General features: G+C 48.3%; 1 protein-coding gene across 5 annotated transcripts in view; it reads left to right on the forward strand.

The window, feature by feature from the left end:
- The window catches only part of LOC119465137 (uncharacterized), a 106657-nt gene that overhangs the window by 61235 nt on the left and 28186 nt on the right, over window positions 1–17236 (forward strand). For all 5 annotated transcript variants that reach the window (XM_037725948.2, XM_049669193.1, XM_037725959.2 and 2 more), the window contains 2 exons: window positions 6687–6761; window positions 10525–10600. In XM_037725948.2, coding sequence (XP_037581876.1) covers window positions 6687–6761; window positions 10525–10600 — 151 coding nt within the window. The remainder of the gene's footprint in view (window positions 1–6686; window positions 6762–10524; window positions 10601–17236) is intronic.

Genomic DNA, 17236 nt, shown 5'->3' on the forward strand with positions numbered 1-17236 from the left:
GCGCGCGCCGGCGTTCGTTTCGTCGCGTCACGTCGGCGAAGACACGCCAGGCGCAAATCCGCCTGCCCCGACGCAGCGGCCGGAGCCAAAGCAGCGCATGCTCAGTAGAGCAGAGCGCCGCACGGAAAGTGAGCGCAGCGTGGAAAGAAACACGGACGCGGTGCAGTCTGGGTAACGTCGTCGGCGCGAAATGCAGCATGCTGCATTTCGCGCCGGCTGCCGCCGGGCCGCGCCGACGGACGCTGGTCGCGTCGGTCGCGCCGCGCGTCAGAGTATAGAGTGCTTGCGTTTTGCTAGCGTAGCGTCGCTGCGCCCAGCGTGCGCGCGCGTCGACGTTACGTCGGAGTATAACAGAGCCCTGAGTCTTGAAGCAGGCGAAGATGAGACGAAAGCTTTATACAATATGTACAAATATGTACAGATATAGCAGGAATAGCAGGTAATAGCTGGTAATAGCTGTCATTAGCTGGGTATAGCTGGTCAAAGCAGTCAGAGCTGGTAAGAGCGCACCAGACCGACGGGGCGGCCGGTGGCGACTCTCTCGCTTAACAATGGGCCGGTTCCTCCTTAAATCCCCTTGGCGGCGGCTCCTCGTCGACAGGAGGAAGAGGGGACGGTTGCTGACGTCACTCGCGTCGCATTGTGTCGTCGCGTCCCCCTGGCGACTCGTCGACAGGACCCCGAGGGACGGGTGGCGATGATGGCCGGGGCTGCTTGCACGTCGGCAGGACACAGACGGGGCAGTTGCCGAGGTCCCCCCGCGCCGTATTGTGTCGCCGCCTCCCGTTGGCGACTAGTCGGCAGGACCCAGAGGGACGGGTGGCGATGATGGCAGGTGCTATGGCACAACAGCACCCCCGCCGCCAGACAATGCATCCAGAGGTCGAGCTGTCCGACGCAGCTCGGAAGAATGGATGCGCCGGTTGGGCGACATCTAGGATGGTCTGGAGGTATCGGCTCTGCCGCTTTTCCCGCCGGTGGTCTTTTCTGCTGCTCGGTCCTGATAATGTCCACTGGAACGACCAATAATCAACACCGCCAAACCACTCCGGCCAAAGCAAGCACCCTCCGAATGCTCTCCAAACCGCCAGACCAAAATCATCGAACAAAGCATTTTTCGAGATCTGGCTACGCTAAACAAAACAAAACAAAATAAGACAACAACAACAAAAAATCCCGAACAACACGAGACACGTATCTGAGAGAGAAATTCGAGATACGGACCTCCTTTTTTCTTTTTTTTTTTAATTGTCAATGCGCGAGTCTTAATCAAATCAGAATTGCGTCGCAAGCGATTCTCAACTGTAATGCGGGCGGGTTGGCAAAGATCAAGGTTGCCGAAGATGACTTAATTTTGCCCCCGAAAGCCGTGACGCAAAGGCTGAACGCCGCTAATGTTTGCGCTTGGGCGCCACTTCACAAAAGCGCGGAATGACATCTGACTGTAAATGCCAACCGAAAGAGCCCACCGCTTAGTGTTGTCTAAATGCACTCGGCGAAACGAGTACCACATTTTTAAAGCACAGAAGCGGTTCTAAAAAAAAAATAAGAAACTCACGCGAACGACATAAAAACAAAGGTGAATCAAAATTATATACTGGCACTTACAACTAACGCGTACAATACAAAAACCAAGTCATAATCGAAATTAAGAATTTAGGCTTTTCCTAACCTAGATATACGAACAATAACAAACAAATGAAAACACTGACGTTTTCTCTACCTGAGAGTTCAGGAATCAGGCCTCAGTAAATTAATGATCAACAAACTAAAACATGTCGGTGTCTCGCAAAAAGAAAGGACCAAAGCAATAAAAAATGCGCTCTCGGCATATCCACCCTTTCCTACGCTCAACACGCGACTCAACTTTAACGCAAAGAAACACACCAAACAAAATGATTACTAAAAGGACAAATAATAAAATCGGCTTTCAAAGTACCATGTTCACAATCACTTGGTGCTCGCAAGCACACCTTTTCAGACGCGCTCGAGCGGGTCGCCCATTCTCGAGCGTACGCGTTGTCCACTCGCGACACCAGAACAAGGCTGATTTGCCGGTAGCCGTGACTTTCAAACTGCTGCCTCTAAACACTCGGGGAGGGGCGCATCCACGGACCCGCGAGCGCGCGGTCCCTTTGTCCGCTAGGCCGTCGCCTTTCCTTCCCCCAGGAAGGGAGCGGCCGTTGAAGCAGACTTTCGAGCATACCCGACGCTTCGCTACGTTGTTCTGCTTACAATTCATTGATATCGCTGAGAACCGACGGAATTTGCGGCGTCTGAATTTCTGCGAAATCCTGCCTTTACCGACGCGTGTCACGCCTATTACAGAACGCATCAGCCGCCTAAGCTTCGGGTTCACCATGCTCCGCTTTTTCCTAACGGCTTGGCAGTTGGAGCATTTGACCTGGCTCGTATCGCCGCCCGAGTCGGACTTTCTCGGCTTGCGCCTTCGTCGTTTGCCCTCGGCGCGGCTCGCAAAGCTCGCGGTCTCGGCACTCGTACTCGCAGGTGCCCTGCCTTCTCGTCGCAACGACATAGCTCCGGGCGGCAAAACCAAGCTAGCCTCGTGGTCGTCGCTAGATGTCTGCACTTCTAACAGAACATAACTGCATCCGACGCCATCTGAGCTAGCCGGCTTGCCCTGCGGTCTCTTATCGACAGGCTTCGCCTTGTGGCTACTATTTAGATCAAAAGAGCCACTGTCGGCCACTTTTCTCAAAGCGGCCTCTCTAGACGGCGAAACAACATCGTGTTCGTGCCCGTCACATAGCGTGTGCGCCAATGGCACCACATCATCTCCTACACATCCCGACTTAGCAGCCATCTCAATGAGCGGTCTGTCCTCGACAAGCTCGTCATTGTCGCTATCAACCTGGCCTTCGCAGTCGGCCTGACTTAAAGCGTCAAAATGCCTCAACAGAGCCATCTTTCCCTCATCATAGTGCTGATTCTCTGCATCAAGCAGGTGTTCCAGAACACACGAGAGTCTACGAGGGAGCAACAAGATCAACCGCTCGGACCAGAGGTCCCGGTTGACACCTTCTTTCTCGCAAACCTTTTCAAAGTCCGCAAGAAAAGTAACAATACTTTCGCCAGCCTTGAAATTGTGGAGATGGTATCGCGCTGTGCGCCATGCCCATATTTGAATTTCTCGACGGCGCTCTCGCCTTGCCGTTTCCTCAGGACTCTCGTGCTCCTTTCCCTCTAGCTGGCGCCTCTCACGTCTCTCGCGTTCCTTTGCCTCCAGCTTTCGCTCAAGAATCATCTCCCAAGCCTCGTCGGCTTCCTCGATCGTCACGTCCTCTGCTCGCATCACGTCGAGAATCGCTTTCCTTGCTTTTTCGGAGCCGGCGGAAATGCCCAACTCCTCGCAAATTTGAATGAGGTCCTGAACTTGGAATTCCTCCATCGCGATCTCGTTCCTCGTGTTGCTTGCCCACGAAATTTACCCTTACCTTAAACTAGGATCCACTATTTAAGGAAGGTAAATTCGTAATCCTAGCCTACCAAAACAACAAAATACTCAAATCATAGCCTACCGACGAACAAAACACTCTCCTAACATCTGCCTGTGCTAGAGAGGTCTGGCGACCTGAGAAGCAAACATCGGGAACTCACCCAGCCAAGTGGTTGACGCCGGTCGATCTGGTAGCTGCCATCGAGCGGTGTAGCAGGCGTCTTCGGTCCTCGTATCTCGCAGCTTGCCATCCGCTGTTCAGATACTGGTTCGCCAATCCCATAGCTGCCATCCACTATTGCGACTCGGGGTCCGGGACGAGAGACTGAGTCTTGAAGCAGGCGAAGATGAGACGAAAGCTTTATACAATATGTACAAATATGTACAGATATAGCAGGAATAGCAGGTAATAGCTGGTAATAGCTGTCATTAGCTGGGTATAGCTGGTCAAAGCAGTCAGAGCTGGTAAGAGCGCACCAGACCGACGGGGCGGCCGGTGGCGACTCTCTCGCTTAACAATGGGCCGGTTCCTCCTTAAATCCCCTTGGCGGCGGCTCCTCGTCGACAGGAGGAAGAGGGGACGGTTGCTGACGTCACTCGCGTCGCATTGTGTCGTCGCGTCCCCCTGGCGACTCGTCGACAGGACCCCGAGGGACGGGTGGCGATGATGGCCGGGGCTGCTTGCACGTCGGCAGGACACAGACGGGGCAGTTGCCGAGGTCCCCCCGCGCCGTATTGTGTCGCCACCTCCCGTTGGCGACTAGTCGGCAGGACCCAGAGGGACGGGTGGCGATGATGGCAGGTGCTATGGCACAACAGTGGTAAACACGGGTTGAATTTTTTATATAAATTTCACAACTTTTTATATATTGACATAAGTGCTCGTGTTGAAATCATTCCAAATTAAACTGGTCACTGGTCAAGGTGTGTCCATCTAGCAAAGAACTCTGGGACTAGCGCCACTTTTGAAATATTTCTCCCCAAACATCCAGCATTTTGTTGCTAATTTTAGTAGTGAATATTTAGAAGTGCTGTTGTCAGAATTCCTACATAGGCATAGCTTGAGCACATACCAGCTTTAATTCTTTAACTGCACATTCCACTCCCATTAATTTGACCCTTGTGGGGCCACCAGATTTGGCTGACTTATCTGAAAGGATGAATTAACAAACGGTGGCCAAATGAACCAATTCAAATAATTTTATTAGTTGTCTGTAATGTAGTCAAAGGAGAAATGGACGCCGAACACAAACGTAAATAATAAGACGTTTGGGAGCCTTGTTCACAATCCAGATTGTGAACAAGGCAATCCCGACTATATGAGCTTTCATCAAATCCTTAACTTCATTAGTTTGTAATGTCTTTTTGTTTCTTGCTCTTGAAGTGCAACTCGTCCAGCATGGGGCGAAGGGCAGCAACATGTTTAAATGCTGCCTCAGCATGAAACATGAAACAAGTGGCAGGATGGCTTCATGGGCGGTAGAAGTGTTGGCCACTAAAGGATAAAAATAAATTTAATCACAACAACTTCACTCCTAGGGAAGCAGTAGCACTGTCTACAGAATTTGTTGTTTTCAAGCTTTTAGTAACCACTGCATGCATGAGAGGTCACCAGTGGGGGCCTAATTAACTGAAGTAGCATGCTTTCGAGTTCGAACTAAACGAGTTTACCTTCCATAGGTATGTATGGTTTCTCGCCGGGACTTTCCAGTGCATTTGAATAAATTTAAAGTTTAACCAAGGTCAAATTAACGCGAGTCAACTGTATTATGTGTTAATGTTACCAAACAAACTGCAGCAAAGTGCACATACAAGCTAGTTATTGAGTATATAGTGAAAAAAACAGTGTGAAGTTACACACATTGCGTTGGTAATTGTCACACAATTTCCTGTCTCGTATGTGGCAGATAATTTGATACTATGGGCCAGTAAAAATAATTTTATCACAATTTTTTTCTTATTAATAATTGGCGACAATTGTTGGTGAACTGTCTCCTATTTTAAATTGATTAAATGTTCATAAAGTTCTATTAATTCAATAAGGGAACGATTTGCTGCATTTGTGTTCATCATTACGGCATGTTTCATTTTTTACCTTACCAGAGTTGACTTAGTAGACAGTTTTAGTTTAGAGTATGCTATACCATTGCGTACACTATAAAATAGGTCGTCACTGCGCATGCGCAGACCACTATACGACCCATAGCGTATAGCGTACGCACGCTATTTCTCAGATTTAGCGTTACCGTCATTGCATGGCGTGCGTAGTTTGCGTAAAACATGGCGGCGGTCCCCGCTGCCCACTTCGAATTGCATTTGGCGTTGCTTTTGTAGAATTCGCTTCGTTCGTAGCAAATGACTGCGTTAACAGCCTTCGCTTAGTCTCAGGCCGCTTCGACGACAGTGTATTATGAATAAGCTTGTGGAGTTTTCGAGATCACTTCTCGTTTCAAACGACACGAAGCCTAACGAGGGAAACTCAGCACCACTATCGGTGAAGTTGAGAGATAGGCGCGACGATGGCATATGGCCTCTGAGATTGGAAGATCTCACAAGCCAACTAAAACTGTAATAAACGTGCTCTGCTTAGCGTACGCTGTACTCTAGCGTATAGCGTACGCTATACTAAAACTGTCTAATGGTGTGCAAGGGGCACTTAGGAGCTAGTGTAACACTGAAAACAAGGGAAAGAAAAAAGAAAGAATTGTTTTGCTCTCAAGGCAAAGCAATGGCAGTTGTTAGTGTAGCATTATGTGGCAGTGCATTAAGCATGTGCATCAATGTGTGAATAATTTTGAGTCGGAATTTGGGTTTTGCATGTAGCTCACCTTGCCACAATGTCAGTGGTTGCTTGTCCCAAGTGAAATACAGTTCATTATGGTATTGGCTTTCAAGGCAGTCCAAGTCCATGCAGCGTGAGCAGGTAGCGTGAGCAGGTGAGGAGCAGGTATCTGGCTTCATGCTGTGGCGCAGGATTTACTATATATTCAGTTGAATTTCTATATGGCTAACGCTCATATAATGAAATTTCCAATGTACTGAGATTTTATATTTTATTTCTTGGTGTTTCATGAAAACCTTGCACTTCTGTGATTTAGCAAAGTAATTTTCTTCTACAGGTTCAATTTAACAAAGTTTACATGTGTTGCATGCATGCACTTGCCGTATTTCTGACAAGCAGTAAGAGAAAGTGTTGCCTGATGCAAAGTTTTGTGTGCGAACATTGCAGGCAAGTGGCGAAAAACGGATGACGGAGTACACTGCTGATCCATGTGATGACATTGCCCGGTTCGCCATTCTATTGGTATGAAAACCACACTTAAATAGCCTCTCCTTTCCGTAGTTCCCTATGTAGGGGAACTGCCGGTATGCAGAGTTATCTTAATTATTTCATGACTCCTCCAAAAAGTCTTGGCTGCGGCCCTTTCACCAGGAGTGAAGGATGGTAGATTCCCCTCTCTCCAAGGTCGTGCTCCGGCACTGCACCACACGGACGCACACGCACACACCTGGGTTCGTTAATCGGCGTGTCGCTTTCTCTAAACTAGATGCCGCCCCGTGGGGCCACGACGTTCTTGACGCTTGTTAATCGGCGTGTCACTTTCTCGGGACTATATGCCCCACCGTGAGGACACAACGTTTTTTTGACACCCGTTAATCGGCGTGTGACTTTCTCGAAACTATATGCTGCACCGTGAGGACATGACGTTTTTGGCGGCCGTTAATCGGCGTGTCGATGTCTCGAGAGACTATATGCCGCACCGTGAGGACACTACGTTTTTGGCAGCTGTTACAGTGGAATCTCGATGATACGAATCTCACAGGGTCACGAAAAATATTCGTATTAGCTGAAATTCGTATCATGGAAACACAATTAAAACTAGCTAAATTAGGGGGGAACGCGGGGATCAGATCGTGAAAATCGCAAAAAAAATCGATTTTTGAAAACCACACGTTTGGGTATCTGCAACGCCTAATCTACGCTGCATCAAAATGGTTTGGCTGAAAACGCACTGAAAGTGCCCGAAAAAGTTAAATCGTCAGTGCGCAGGGCGAGAAAACAGCTTTAAATCGCGCAAAATCACCGCAGTTCACGGAGCCATATCTCGTATTTCCGCCATCTTGGTATCGTTCGAAAGCTCAAAGTTTCGCCGTTCCGCTTCTCAATTCGTCCGTCGCCGCCAATTTGTAACAAACGCACAAACACCAAAGAAGCGTGGGTCAGCGATAGGTAGTCACACACGGGCCCTCTGATAAAAGCGGGCCTCCGATTGGCTGCCGTGCTGAAAGGCGTCTCTCCATTGGTTGCTGCTGTGACAGGGGCAAGATGGCAACCGCAGTTGTCTGCTTCGTAAACCACGCCGGCGTCTTCACTTGACACACAGAATTCGGATTACTGAGAACTCCCAGGTTAGTGATGGATTGTCGCTCGTTGGCGAATAAACTTTGGACGAAGCACGCCTTCGGAATACGGAAGCGCTCCTACGGCAAGAAAAATACGGCGATTAGCGGGAGAAGCGGAGGAGCACCCGACTGAACGAGCGAAACCTTGCACCGTGGATTACGTGCCGCGCTATCTTGCACCGTGTGACTCCAGCAGCGAAACCCACAATCGCCCTGTGCCATCGGCACCGATAACGCAGCCGACGGAAGACACGCCAACGGAGGCTCCCGCGCCTCGGCGTACGGCCGTGCGAATCAGCTGAGATCGTATCTCAGTAGACATAGCTCGCTGCAGCTAGGCAAAATGGCGCAAAAAAGAACGCGGCCCGAAGCACGGCACCCACTCCACCCGATGGCACGCGGAAAAGGAGGAAAAGCACAAAAGCAACAAAAGCGCCACCGCTTCGAACTCTTCGCGGCCATTCGCGGCCTCCGCGCTGTCCGGCGTCGCGTCCGCGCCTTCGCCCCAAAAGAGAAAGGGAGAAAGCGCGTGACTGCGCGCTGTTCTCTTTCGAGGCCGTCGGTGGGGCGGCATTTATTCGTATCAACCGACGTGGGTCGAAAATCGATTTGTAACAACCGTTTTCTAGCACGTTGCAAAGTAATGGGGCTCGGCCGGGACCGCAGAAAAATTCGTATCATCCGGAAATTCGTATTAGCCGTGATCGTATCATCGAGGTTCCACTGTAATCGGCGTGTCGATATCTCGAGAGACTATGCCGCTCCGTGACAGCATGTTTGCTCCATATGTGCTGTAATACCGGCTTATCACCTTGCACTTTTTGAAGTCTGGAGCACAACCGTAAGCGCTGCAGTGAAGGGCCATATTGCTGCCTTGTTTTTGGTGACAGCTTATGGCATGTTTGCAGAGCCGCTGGTTGAGAAAACAACACGTCTGTCCAATGCAGACAGACGATTTTGCAGGAGAGCAGAACTTCATACACGATGTTGACGATGCACTTCATGGTGGGCTTTGTGTGCCTAGTGGTAAACATAGCCTTCTTGGGCCCTTCAGTGTTTCCACATCTACATATTGACTCTGCTTGTTGTAGGCTGAGAATACAACTTCAATGCCTGCTCTTTAGGCAGCTTTCTTGATCTCATGTGAAACGCTGTGAATGTATGGAATGACTCTCGTCTGAGCCCTTTTCTTTTCTTTCTTTTTTCAATTTGTAGCTTTTTCCTGTTTTACCAGAGAAGTTCAGTGAGAAGCTTGTCGGCTAGGCCTTGAAGTACATTTTCTTAATAACCTGCATTTCGCAGTATTTCATTTGAGCATTGAAGCTTAATCTTACCTTTTTATGGCAGGACCATTTGAGAGCATTCTTTTGAGTGCAGCGATGGCGACAGCGTGCTTGACGAGTTTTGAGTAGGCAGAAGTAAAAGGGAGCAGGCCCTTTCCTGTGCAGGCTGCATAATGCCAGCAAACATGGTCAGCGAGGAATGTCCTCCTAAGTTGATGTCAAGGAAACGGAGTTTGTGATCTTTGGCAATTTCAATGGTGTGGGTGAAATCTGAGAATAAGTTGAAGATTTCTTGAACGGCTGCTATCTGAGGCTGCGGGTCAGCATCACATTGTTTGAAAACATGTACCGGAAAGATTTGTGCACACTGGAACCCTGCAGTTGAGTGTATAGGCATCTATGCAGGCTCGCCAAAAGTAGGTTGCATGGGCCAATACAGACCCTTCTTTTTTGAATGAGAAATTTTTCATAAACTGCAGGTAAAACTAGGAAATTTAGTTGCAGTGAAATTGCGAAATTTTCAATGCTGGGACCAAAGAGTTCTGGAAATGCAAGCTTCCCGAGGTGTCAGTGGCTTTCCTAACAATAATGCAGAGTCGAGTGTGTGGTGAAGAGTAGTATGTCTTTTATGTTCACTGAAAATCTCGCCAGGCCTTTTTCTTCGTTGTAATCTTTGAAGAACTCCGACACCACTTGCAACTTGCGAAGCAGGAAGCGATGATTGTGAGCATGCACAGCACTGTTTTGAGAAACAGGTGGAGGTATATCTGCCAAGTACCACTTTCAGAAATGATAGCTCTCGGAGGGCAGCCTACTCTGTGAGCATTTGCTCTAAAGAACACTTCGGGACAGAGGCCAGTACCTTTCTTTTTATGGACTCAAGTGACTTATGTTCAGCCTTTCGCACATTTCCTCTGCTTCCTTCTTTATCCGTGAGAGTTTCACATCTCCTGCGAAGCAAGAACTCTGTTAGACGGCCTGGAAGTGAGGCTAGTCAGTATGAATTCATTGTGGCTAAGCAACACAAGAAAACACGTACACAAGGAAGAAGGCGGCTTGTCTAGTCCCTTCTTCGCCGTGTACGTGTTTACTTGCACTATTTAGCCACATTGAACCCCCACCAGTACATATCATTGAATCACTTTCCAAAGCAGTCGATTATTTGTGAAATCCTTCTGTTGCAGGACACTTTGGCCACTTGCTATTTGTGGAGTACCGAACTTGAAAGTCAGTTACATACATATTCTGGCCAAGAAAAATATATATTCTTGATCTGTCATAGCTACAAATATTTGCTTGTATTTGCTGAAAGTATGTGATTAATAAAAATGGCTGCACATTTTTGGATTGAGATATGCACTTGTTTTAATTTTTGTCCAGGAAAAGGAAACCAGCCTGTCTTCGAAGCACATTTCCCGGTCTGGCAGCATATTGAAGAACTTGCCTGCTCAAATCGGTATGTCTCACTAGAGCAGGAATTTCGGGGAACAGGTGCTCACAGGTTTTACTGCAAATAGAACTTATGAGCTGAAAGTCTCTATTCGACTGCTTGCAACAAGCTATTATTATTGAGCACAGCCTCCGTATTGAATCCAGATCAACTACGGATGTCAGATGCACATGTGCCGCTGTGCTATAGATCTGTACTGTATTGCATCACAAAACACTATGCACCAAAGACAGTAATACAAAGCAATATTAGAAATCCAAATTAAAGTTTACTGCATGCAGCAGTTTTGAAAACTTAAAAATGAACTTAACTTCTTCATATACTTGTCAATTTGTAACTATCACTATCTGAGCTCCCACACCAAGGTTCGTGATACAAAAGGTGGCCTGTGCATAATGATTTGCGTTGTCTGGAAGAAGAAAACTGCTCTCGCACTGTCATTCAGGGAAGCAAGGAGCAGTTCAGGAGCAGAGGGTGCTTTCATAACTGGCAGAATGTGGCGCAGTCTAAAGCACTGCACGGGCCCGGGCCGTCCGAAGCGTTTGTCGGGGGACTTGAGCCGGCCTCGGGCTTGACGCTGTGGGCCCAGGCTGGATTCGGGCTCACTCATTAAAGAGCTTAAGTCGGGCCTTCGAGCACACGCAAACGTTATGCATTGCATGGTTCAATGCATTCTGTGCCAAGCTGAAGTGACTTGTGCAAAAAAGATGACTGTATATTTTAGCAAAGAAAACAGGAGTACAGTTGAAGTTCTCATTTTTTTCTTTTCCACAAAAATGAGCATTGTTTCCGCATAAGCAAAAATAAATTATACAAAAAAAAAAAAACGCTCCTCAACCCATTTTCATGTTATCGCTTTTGCGATTGCACTATTACAGTCTTGATACTATTGTATTATTTTAGCGCTAAGGCAAGAGGTGCCTCTACTTGTGCGTTTATTTTATGCTGTGTGCTCATGAATTCGCCTGCTTATATATATAGCAACAAAGTTATAAGAACGCATCTGAAGCCCCAAGTACGAAAATCGGACAAATCCATGTAATACCCATCATATATATATTCACATGCTAAATGACATCATAGAGCCATATCGTACTAATCAAGGTAAATGCATGGGCACCAGTGGAAAAATACCAGCGCAGGCAATGGGCCGGGTCACTGATGTTCCCATGGGAGAAACAATAGAGACTTTTAGTATTGCGGAAAATGCTTGCGTTAGCGTGTTACGCACGCTAAATTTTTGCGGAACGCTGTTCGATAGAGTTTTAGTATAGCGTAAGACAACGATGCGCCGCTAAGCGCAAAACCATCTAGCTGCGAGTAGTCAAAGCAGCAAACTGAGCAGCTCGACAACCAAACTAGCCGTGTGGATCCACGCCAAGCCTTGAAACGAGCCTGCATGTCAAGCACTCGGGCCATGGGTGCCACCATGTTTGCAACGCTAGAAACTTAGCGAGCGTTTAGCGTCTCCGCTATATTTGAAAAATAGCGGACGCACGCTACCCGCAAAACTGAAATAGCGTTCTGAGCATGCGCAATCTGACCCCGCTATTTTATTGCGTTTAGCGTGGTGCCATTTCCGCAATACTAAAACTGTCTGATGATTTCGGTCTTTTATTGCTTATATACTGCAGTTGATTAAACCTCGAGCAAGTGAGGCTGACAGATACGGTACAATCTGTAAGTAAAGAAAAAAACTTTATTACAGGACCAGGCCCGACCTGTAATAAAGTTTTTTTTTTTTTTTCTTTTTTTTTATCTGTCAGCCTCACTTTCTCAATGTTAAATCAGCTTACAGGCCGGGCCTGGTTATGTACAGACTCGACAGGGTGAACACTGCGCAGCGTGGCCGCACATCTAAGCAACGGCGGCGCAGGCGCACAGGGACCTAGGGGAGGTGCTTCGCATCGTCTGCTACAGCGCGGCAGCGCGCCGCTGTTGCTTTGCTGTGAAGCACATTTCACTGAACACAGGCAACCGAGCGCCCGAGGCAGCGTCGCGGGAATGTGCGCTTCACTAATTGGAGCATTTTCCGGCTGCTTTTGTCTGCAGATTGTGGACAGCCTGCTTAGTCATGCTTGAACAGGAATGAGCTTCTCAGCACATAACCGACTTAGCTTTATTTTTTTGTTATTGTAAGTGATAAGGATAAAAGAATGTCATTTTTTATGCACTCTTTATTAGGACCGGGCTATTTTATTTTACTGCGACAGGTGTTAGCGCAGTGCATCCAGAGTAACTCATCAGGCACGATTTTCGTGATTTGGATCCCGACGTCATGGGTCTAGCGCGCTCTTTTGCGCATCTCTTGATTATATAACCAATTTTTATAATTGACCTAAGAAAGTGATTGACACCTGCCATAAGTTTCACAAATTCAGAGAGCGATTTTTCAATCGTACATATATATTTTATCATGTTTGTCATTGATTCTTCCATTAAGGAGGGCAAAACAGAGTATTTCGACAGTAACTACATCCGCGGCTTCCTTATTGCCGTGTTAATGTCGCTTCTAGGTGTGTGAATCGCTTTACGTGATGTAGGAAACTGCTCTCTCCGGCATAGGAACTGGTTTGGCAGTAATTTACGACCAATTTTCATCTTTCTGGATCCAATAAATAATACAATTCATTTTTGTTTTTATACTTTACGTAAAATCGCCCATGCGGTGCTGGTCCTTTGACGACGCATACTTCACTCAAGAAGTGGGATTGTCATTTGGAGGAGTCATCGGTCAGTTCTTTGGTAACATTGGTAGGCTGGTGTAAAATAGGTGGCGCAGACATTTCTTTTTTTTTTTTTTTTTTAATCCTTGGAGTCAATGCACACAGCATTCGAAAGCCATTTCTGTCAGTTTGAATAGGTTGTAGGAGTGGAAAATCTATAATCGACGCGTCTGTTTCCTAGCTTGCACTGCGTCTTGCCGAGTAAGGAAGGCGTTATTCGCTCCCACTTCATTCCACCTTTTCCACGAAATAGGCCATATGCATATTCTCCCTAAAATTTAATAATTTGTTAAATTTAATAAATTACTGCCAAGCCAGTGTCGTTGTAAGAGCGTGTTGACGTAGTAAGCATTTGTTTATTGTTTTTTCGATACCCTCGATAATTCGACATTCGGTTAATTCAGACATTTTTTTCGGTCCCGCAAAATCCCAATTAACAAGGTTTTACTTTAGATCAGGGGTTCTCAAGCATGTTCGTTCCAGGGAACCCTGCTAAGCTCCATGAAGCGCCAAGGAACCCCCCCCCCCCCCCCCCCCTCCCCGATTTAGCCGAATTAAAATGTCGTAATTCACCAAATGTCGAAGTATCCAAGGTATCAAGAAAACAAAAAATGAATTCCTACTACTTAAACACGTTTTTATTTACTGAATGAATCAGCAAATCTTGTTTCTATTTTGCACAAGAGCAGTGCAGCACCCGCCGTGGTGGATCAGTTAGCAAAGGCGTTTCGATCGTGGCTGAGCACGAGGTCACGGGATCGAATCCCGGCCGCGGCGGCGGCATTTCGATGGAGGCGAAATGCAAAAACGTACACGGTGCCAAAACCGTGTACGTGCTTGCGTTGTAGTGCACGTTGTAGAACCGCAGGCGGTCAAAATTAATCTGGAGCCCTCCACTACGGGCGTGCCTCACAGTCAGAACTGGTTTTGGCATGTAAAATCCTAGAAAGAAGAGCAGTGTGGAAGCTGAAGTTCTCGTCATCTCATGACTTATTTGAGCTAGCAGCGGCGAAGGCCTCGCGACATCCTTCGCAGCGCGGCCGCGGCGCGCGTCTTTATCTGAGACACGCTTTTCACTACCGCGCACACATCCCGATTTTTTTTCCGATAGTAAGCTGGGCGCCAACAAATTGCCCGCCCATCGCGATGTAGCCGGTGCTCTTCATCTTCGAGAGCTTTGCACTGAGTCAAAGCAAAACTACTGGTTGCCGCAACCGCTGCGGACAAAACCGCGGCCGTTATCGACGCGATCATGGACGGCGACTTAGCGGTTCAGAAGGCAGGCGGCTGATGCACGCACCAAGTCAAAATGAAACTACCGTTTGTTGCAACAAGTGCGCACGAAACCGCGGTCGCTATCGACGCGATCATAGAGGCGACTACGCAGTTGCGAAAGGCACGCAGTCGACGCGCGCACCGAGTCAAAACGAAACTACTATTTGCCGCAACGGCTGCTGCGGACGAAACTATGCTGGTTATCGACGCGATCGCGATTACGGACTTATGAAGGCACACGGCTAGCCGCCAACGCGGTGTTACGCGCGGCGATTAACGCAATAATAAAGGCTTTGCGGGCACAATTAGGCACGACGAGTTGCGGCGTTGCTGTCAGTCAAGTACGATTGCTGCTGAGGACCATACCGATGAGGACTGTGTCGCTTTGTTTTTGGACGCTAGCGCCGTTTTAACTCATTTGCGGTGCGCATTTGTGGTGCTCCGCACATTAATTTTTTTATTCCTCTGAAGTATACATCAGTGCGTACGCTATCGGCACCTACCCTATCTACAAATGGGAGAACTGCGCACAGTGGTAAGTTACGGCCTCCGAGATTCAAGTGCGAAAGCTTAGGTGCGCTGCCCATGGCTGCCCGTTTTCGGAGATTGGGTGGCTACAAGCTGGTTGCGGATTTATTACGCAGTTCGCGCGTTGCGGTTACGCACTGTGATCTGCTTTTTGAGACTCGGGCATAGGTAACTGAGGTTCTGTGGATCAAGCGCACTTCGTGTTCGCCGTTTTAGCCACTTGGCGAGCGCGGGACCACGGAAAATTTATCAGTGGCTCGCGGAACCCCGAGCAGGGGCCTGCGGAACCCCCAGGTTCCGCGGAACCCACTTTGAGAACCCATGTTCTAGATGACTTGTTCCATGATTTTGCAGAGCACACTAGTTAATGAAATGGGGCGGTAATTCAGGGGTGAGTCTCTGTTACCTGATTTAAACACGGGAACGACCTTCCCCATTTTCCAGTCATCTGGAATGATTCCTGAGGAGAGTGACTGAAAAGAATAACATTAAATATGCGACACAAATTGATGTAACGTTTTTCAGAAGTTTTGAATTAATTGAGTCCAAACCGGCTGAAGAAGAAAGTTTCATGTTATCAATTATGGATGCAATGCTTTCCTTGAAAAATGTGATAGCTGGCATAAATGCTTCTATGTTAACTAATGGTAACTGTAAATGCGCGTCCAGTTCATTAGTAAACACAGATGCAAATGCATAATTAAATACTTCCCCACACTCATGGTCAGTGACAGGTTCGTGCGAGTCCTTAGTAAGTGTAATATTGTTACGCGAACGAAGGATTGAGTACTGGAGACTATTTACAAAATATATTTACACAGGATAGCTGCAGCGCTGGCCAGTTCAGCCGACAGCTCGAGAGCAAAGCGCAATTCGTCTTCTTCGTCTGGGCGCCCGCGCGCATCGTCCATAAGAAACACGCAATATGCATGTATCATTATCCCCGGCGGCAGAAGCACCGTCCCGGTGCATCTAAATGTCAGTGGGTACAGGAGGGTAATATGGTTTTAGGCGTGCGACATGCACAACGTCAGTGGAAGTCGGGGCAGATGGGGCACTGGTACTGACTGGGGCGATTTCATACGTAACTGGAGTCACGGCACGCAGCACTCGATATGGGCCTGTGTACCGAGACAGGAGTTTTTCAGACAGGCCAACGTGACGAGTCGGTGACCACAGGAGTACCAGAGATCCAGGCGAAAAGTGAACGTCTCTGTGATGTCGATCGTACAAACGCCGCTGGTTCGCTTGGGAGGTCAGGAGGCGAGCGCGGGCAATTTCGCGAGCTTGGGCAGCCCTGGTGATGGCGTCAAGTGCATATTCGCTGGTCTCTGCTGCGGCGGTTGAAAGGGATGTGTCCAGTGGCAATGTGGGTTCTCGGCCAAACAACAGAAAGAACGGGGAATAGCCGGCAGTGTCGTGGCGCGAAGAGTTATATGCAAATGTGACATAAGGTAGGACGAGGTCCCAATCAGTATGGTCAGGCGAGACATACTTTGCAAGCATGTCTGTCAGGGTTCGATTGAGACGCTCCGTGAGACCATTGGTCTGTGGATGGTAAGACGTAGTCAGCTTGTGCCTGGTTGAGCAGGACTGCAGTATGTCGGCGATGACTTTTGAAAGGAATGTCCGACCACGGTCAGTGAGCAGTTGGTGTGGAGCTCCATGCTGCAGAATCACGTCGCGTAAAAGAAAATCGGCGACATCTGTGGCACAGCTTGTTGGAAGCGCTCTGGTGATGGCGTAGCGCGTGGCGTAATCTGTCGCCACAGCGACCCACTTGTTGCCAGACGTTGATAGAGGGAAAGGGCCAAGTAAGTCCAAGCCAACGCGAAAGAACGGCTCCAGGCTCCAAAGGAATGTCGAGCGGTTGAAGGCACCCGGCAGGGAGCGTCGATGGTGTTTTCCGCCGCTGGCATTTATCATACGCCGCAACGTATTTCCGTACGGAGCGGGCGAGGCCTGGCCAAAAGAAGCGTCGGCGGATCCGGTCGTAGGTGCGGGAGACGCCGAGGTGACCTGCCGTTGGAAAGTCATGAAGTTCTTGGAGAACAGCGGACCGGAGGTGCCGAGGAATGACGAGGAGTAGGGCAGGACCGTCGGGGCGGACGTT

This window comes from Dermacentor silvarum, chromosome 1 (assembly GCF_013339745.2).
Source record: "Dermacentor silvarum isolate Dsil-2018 chromosome 1, BIME_Dsil_1.4, whole genome shotgun sequence".
Classification (NCBI taxonomy): Eukaryota; Metazoa; Arthropoda; class Arachnida; order Ixodida; family Ixodidae; genus Dermacentor; species Dermacentor silvarum.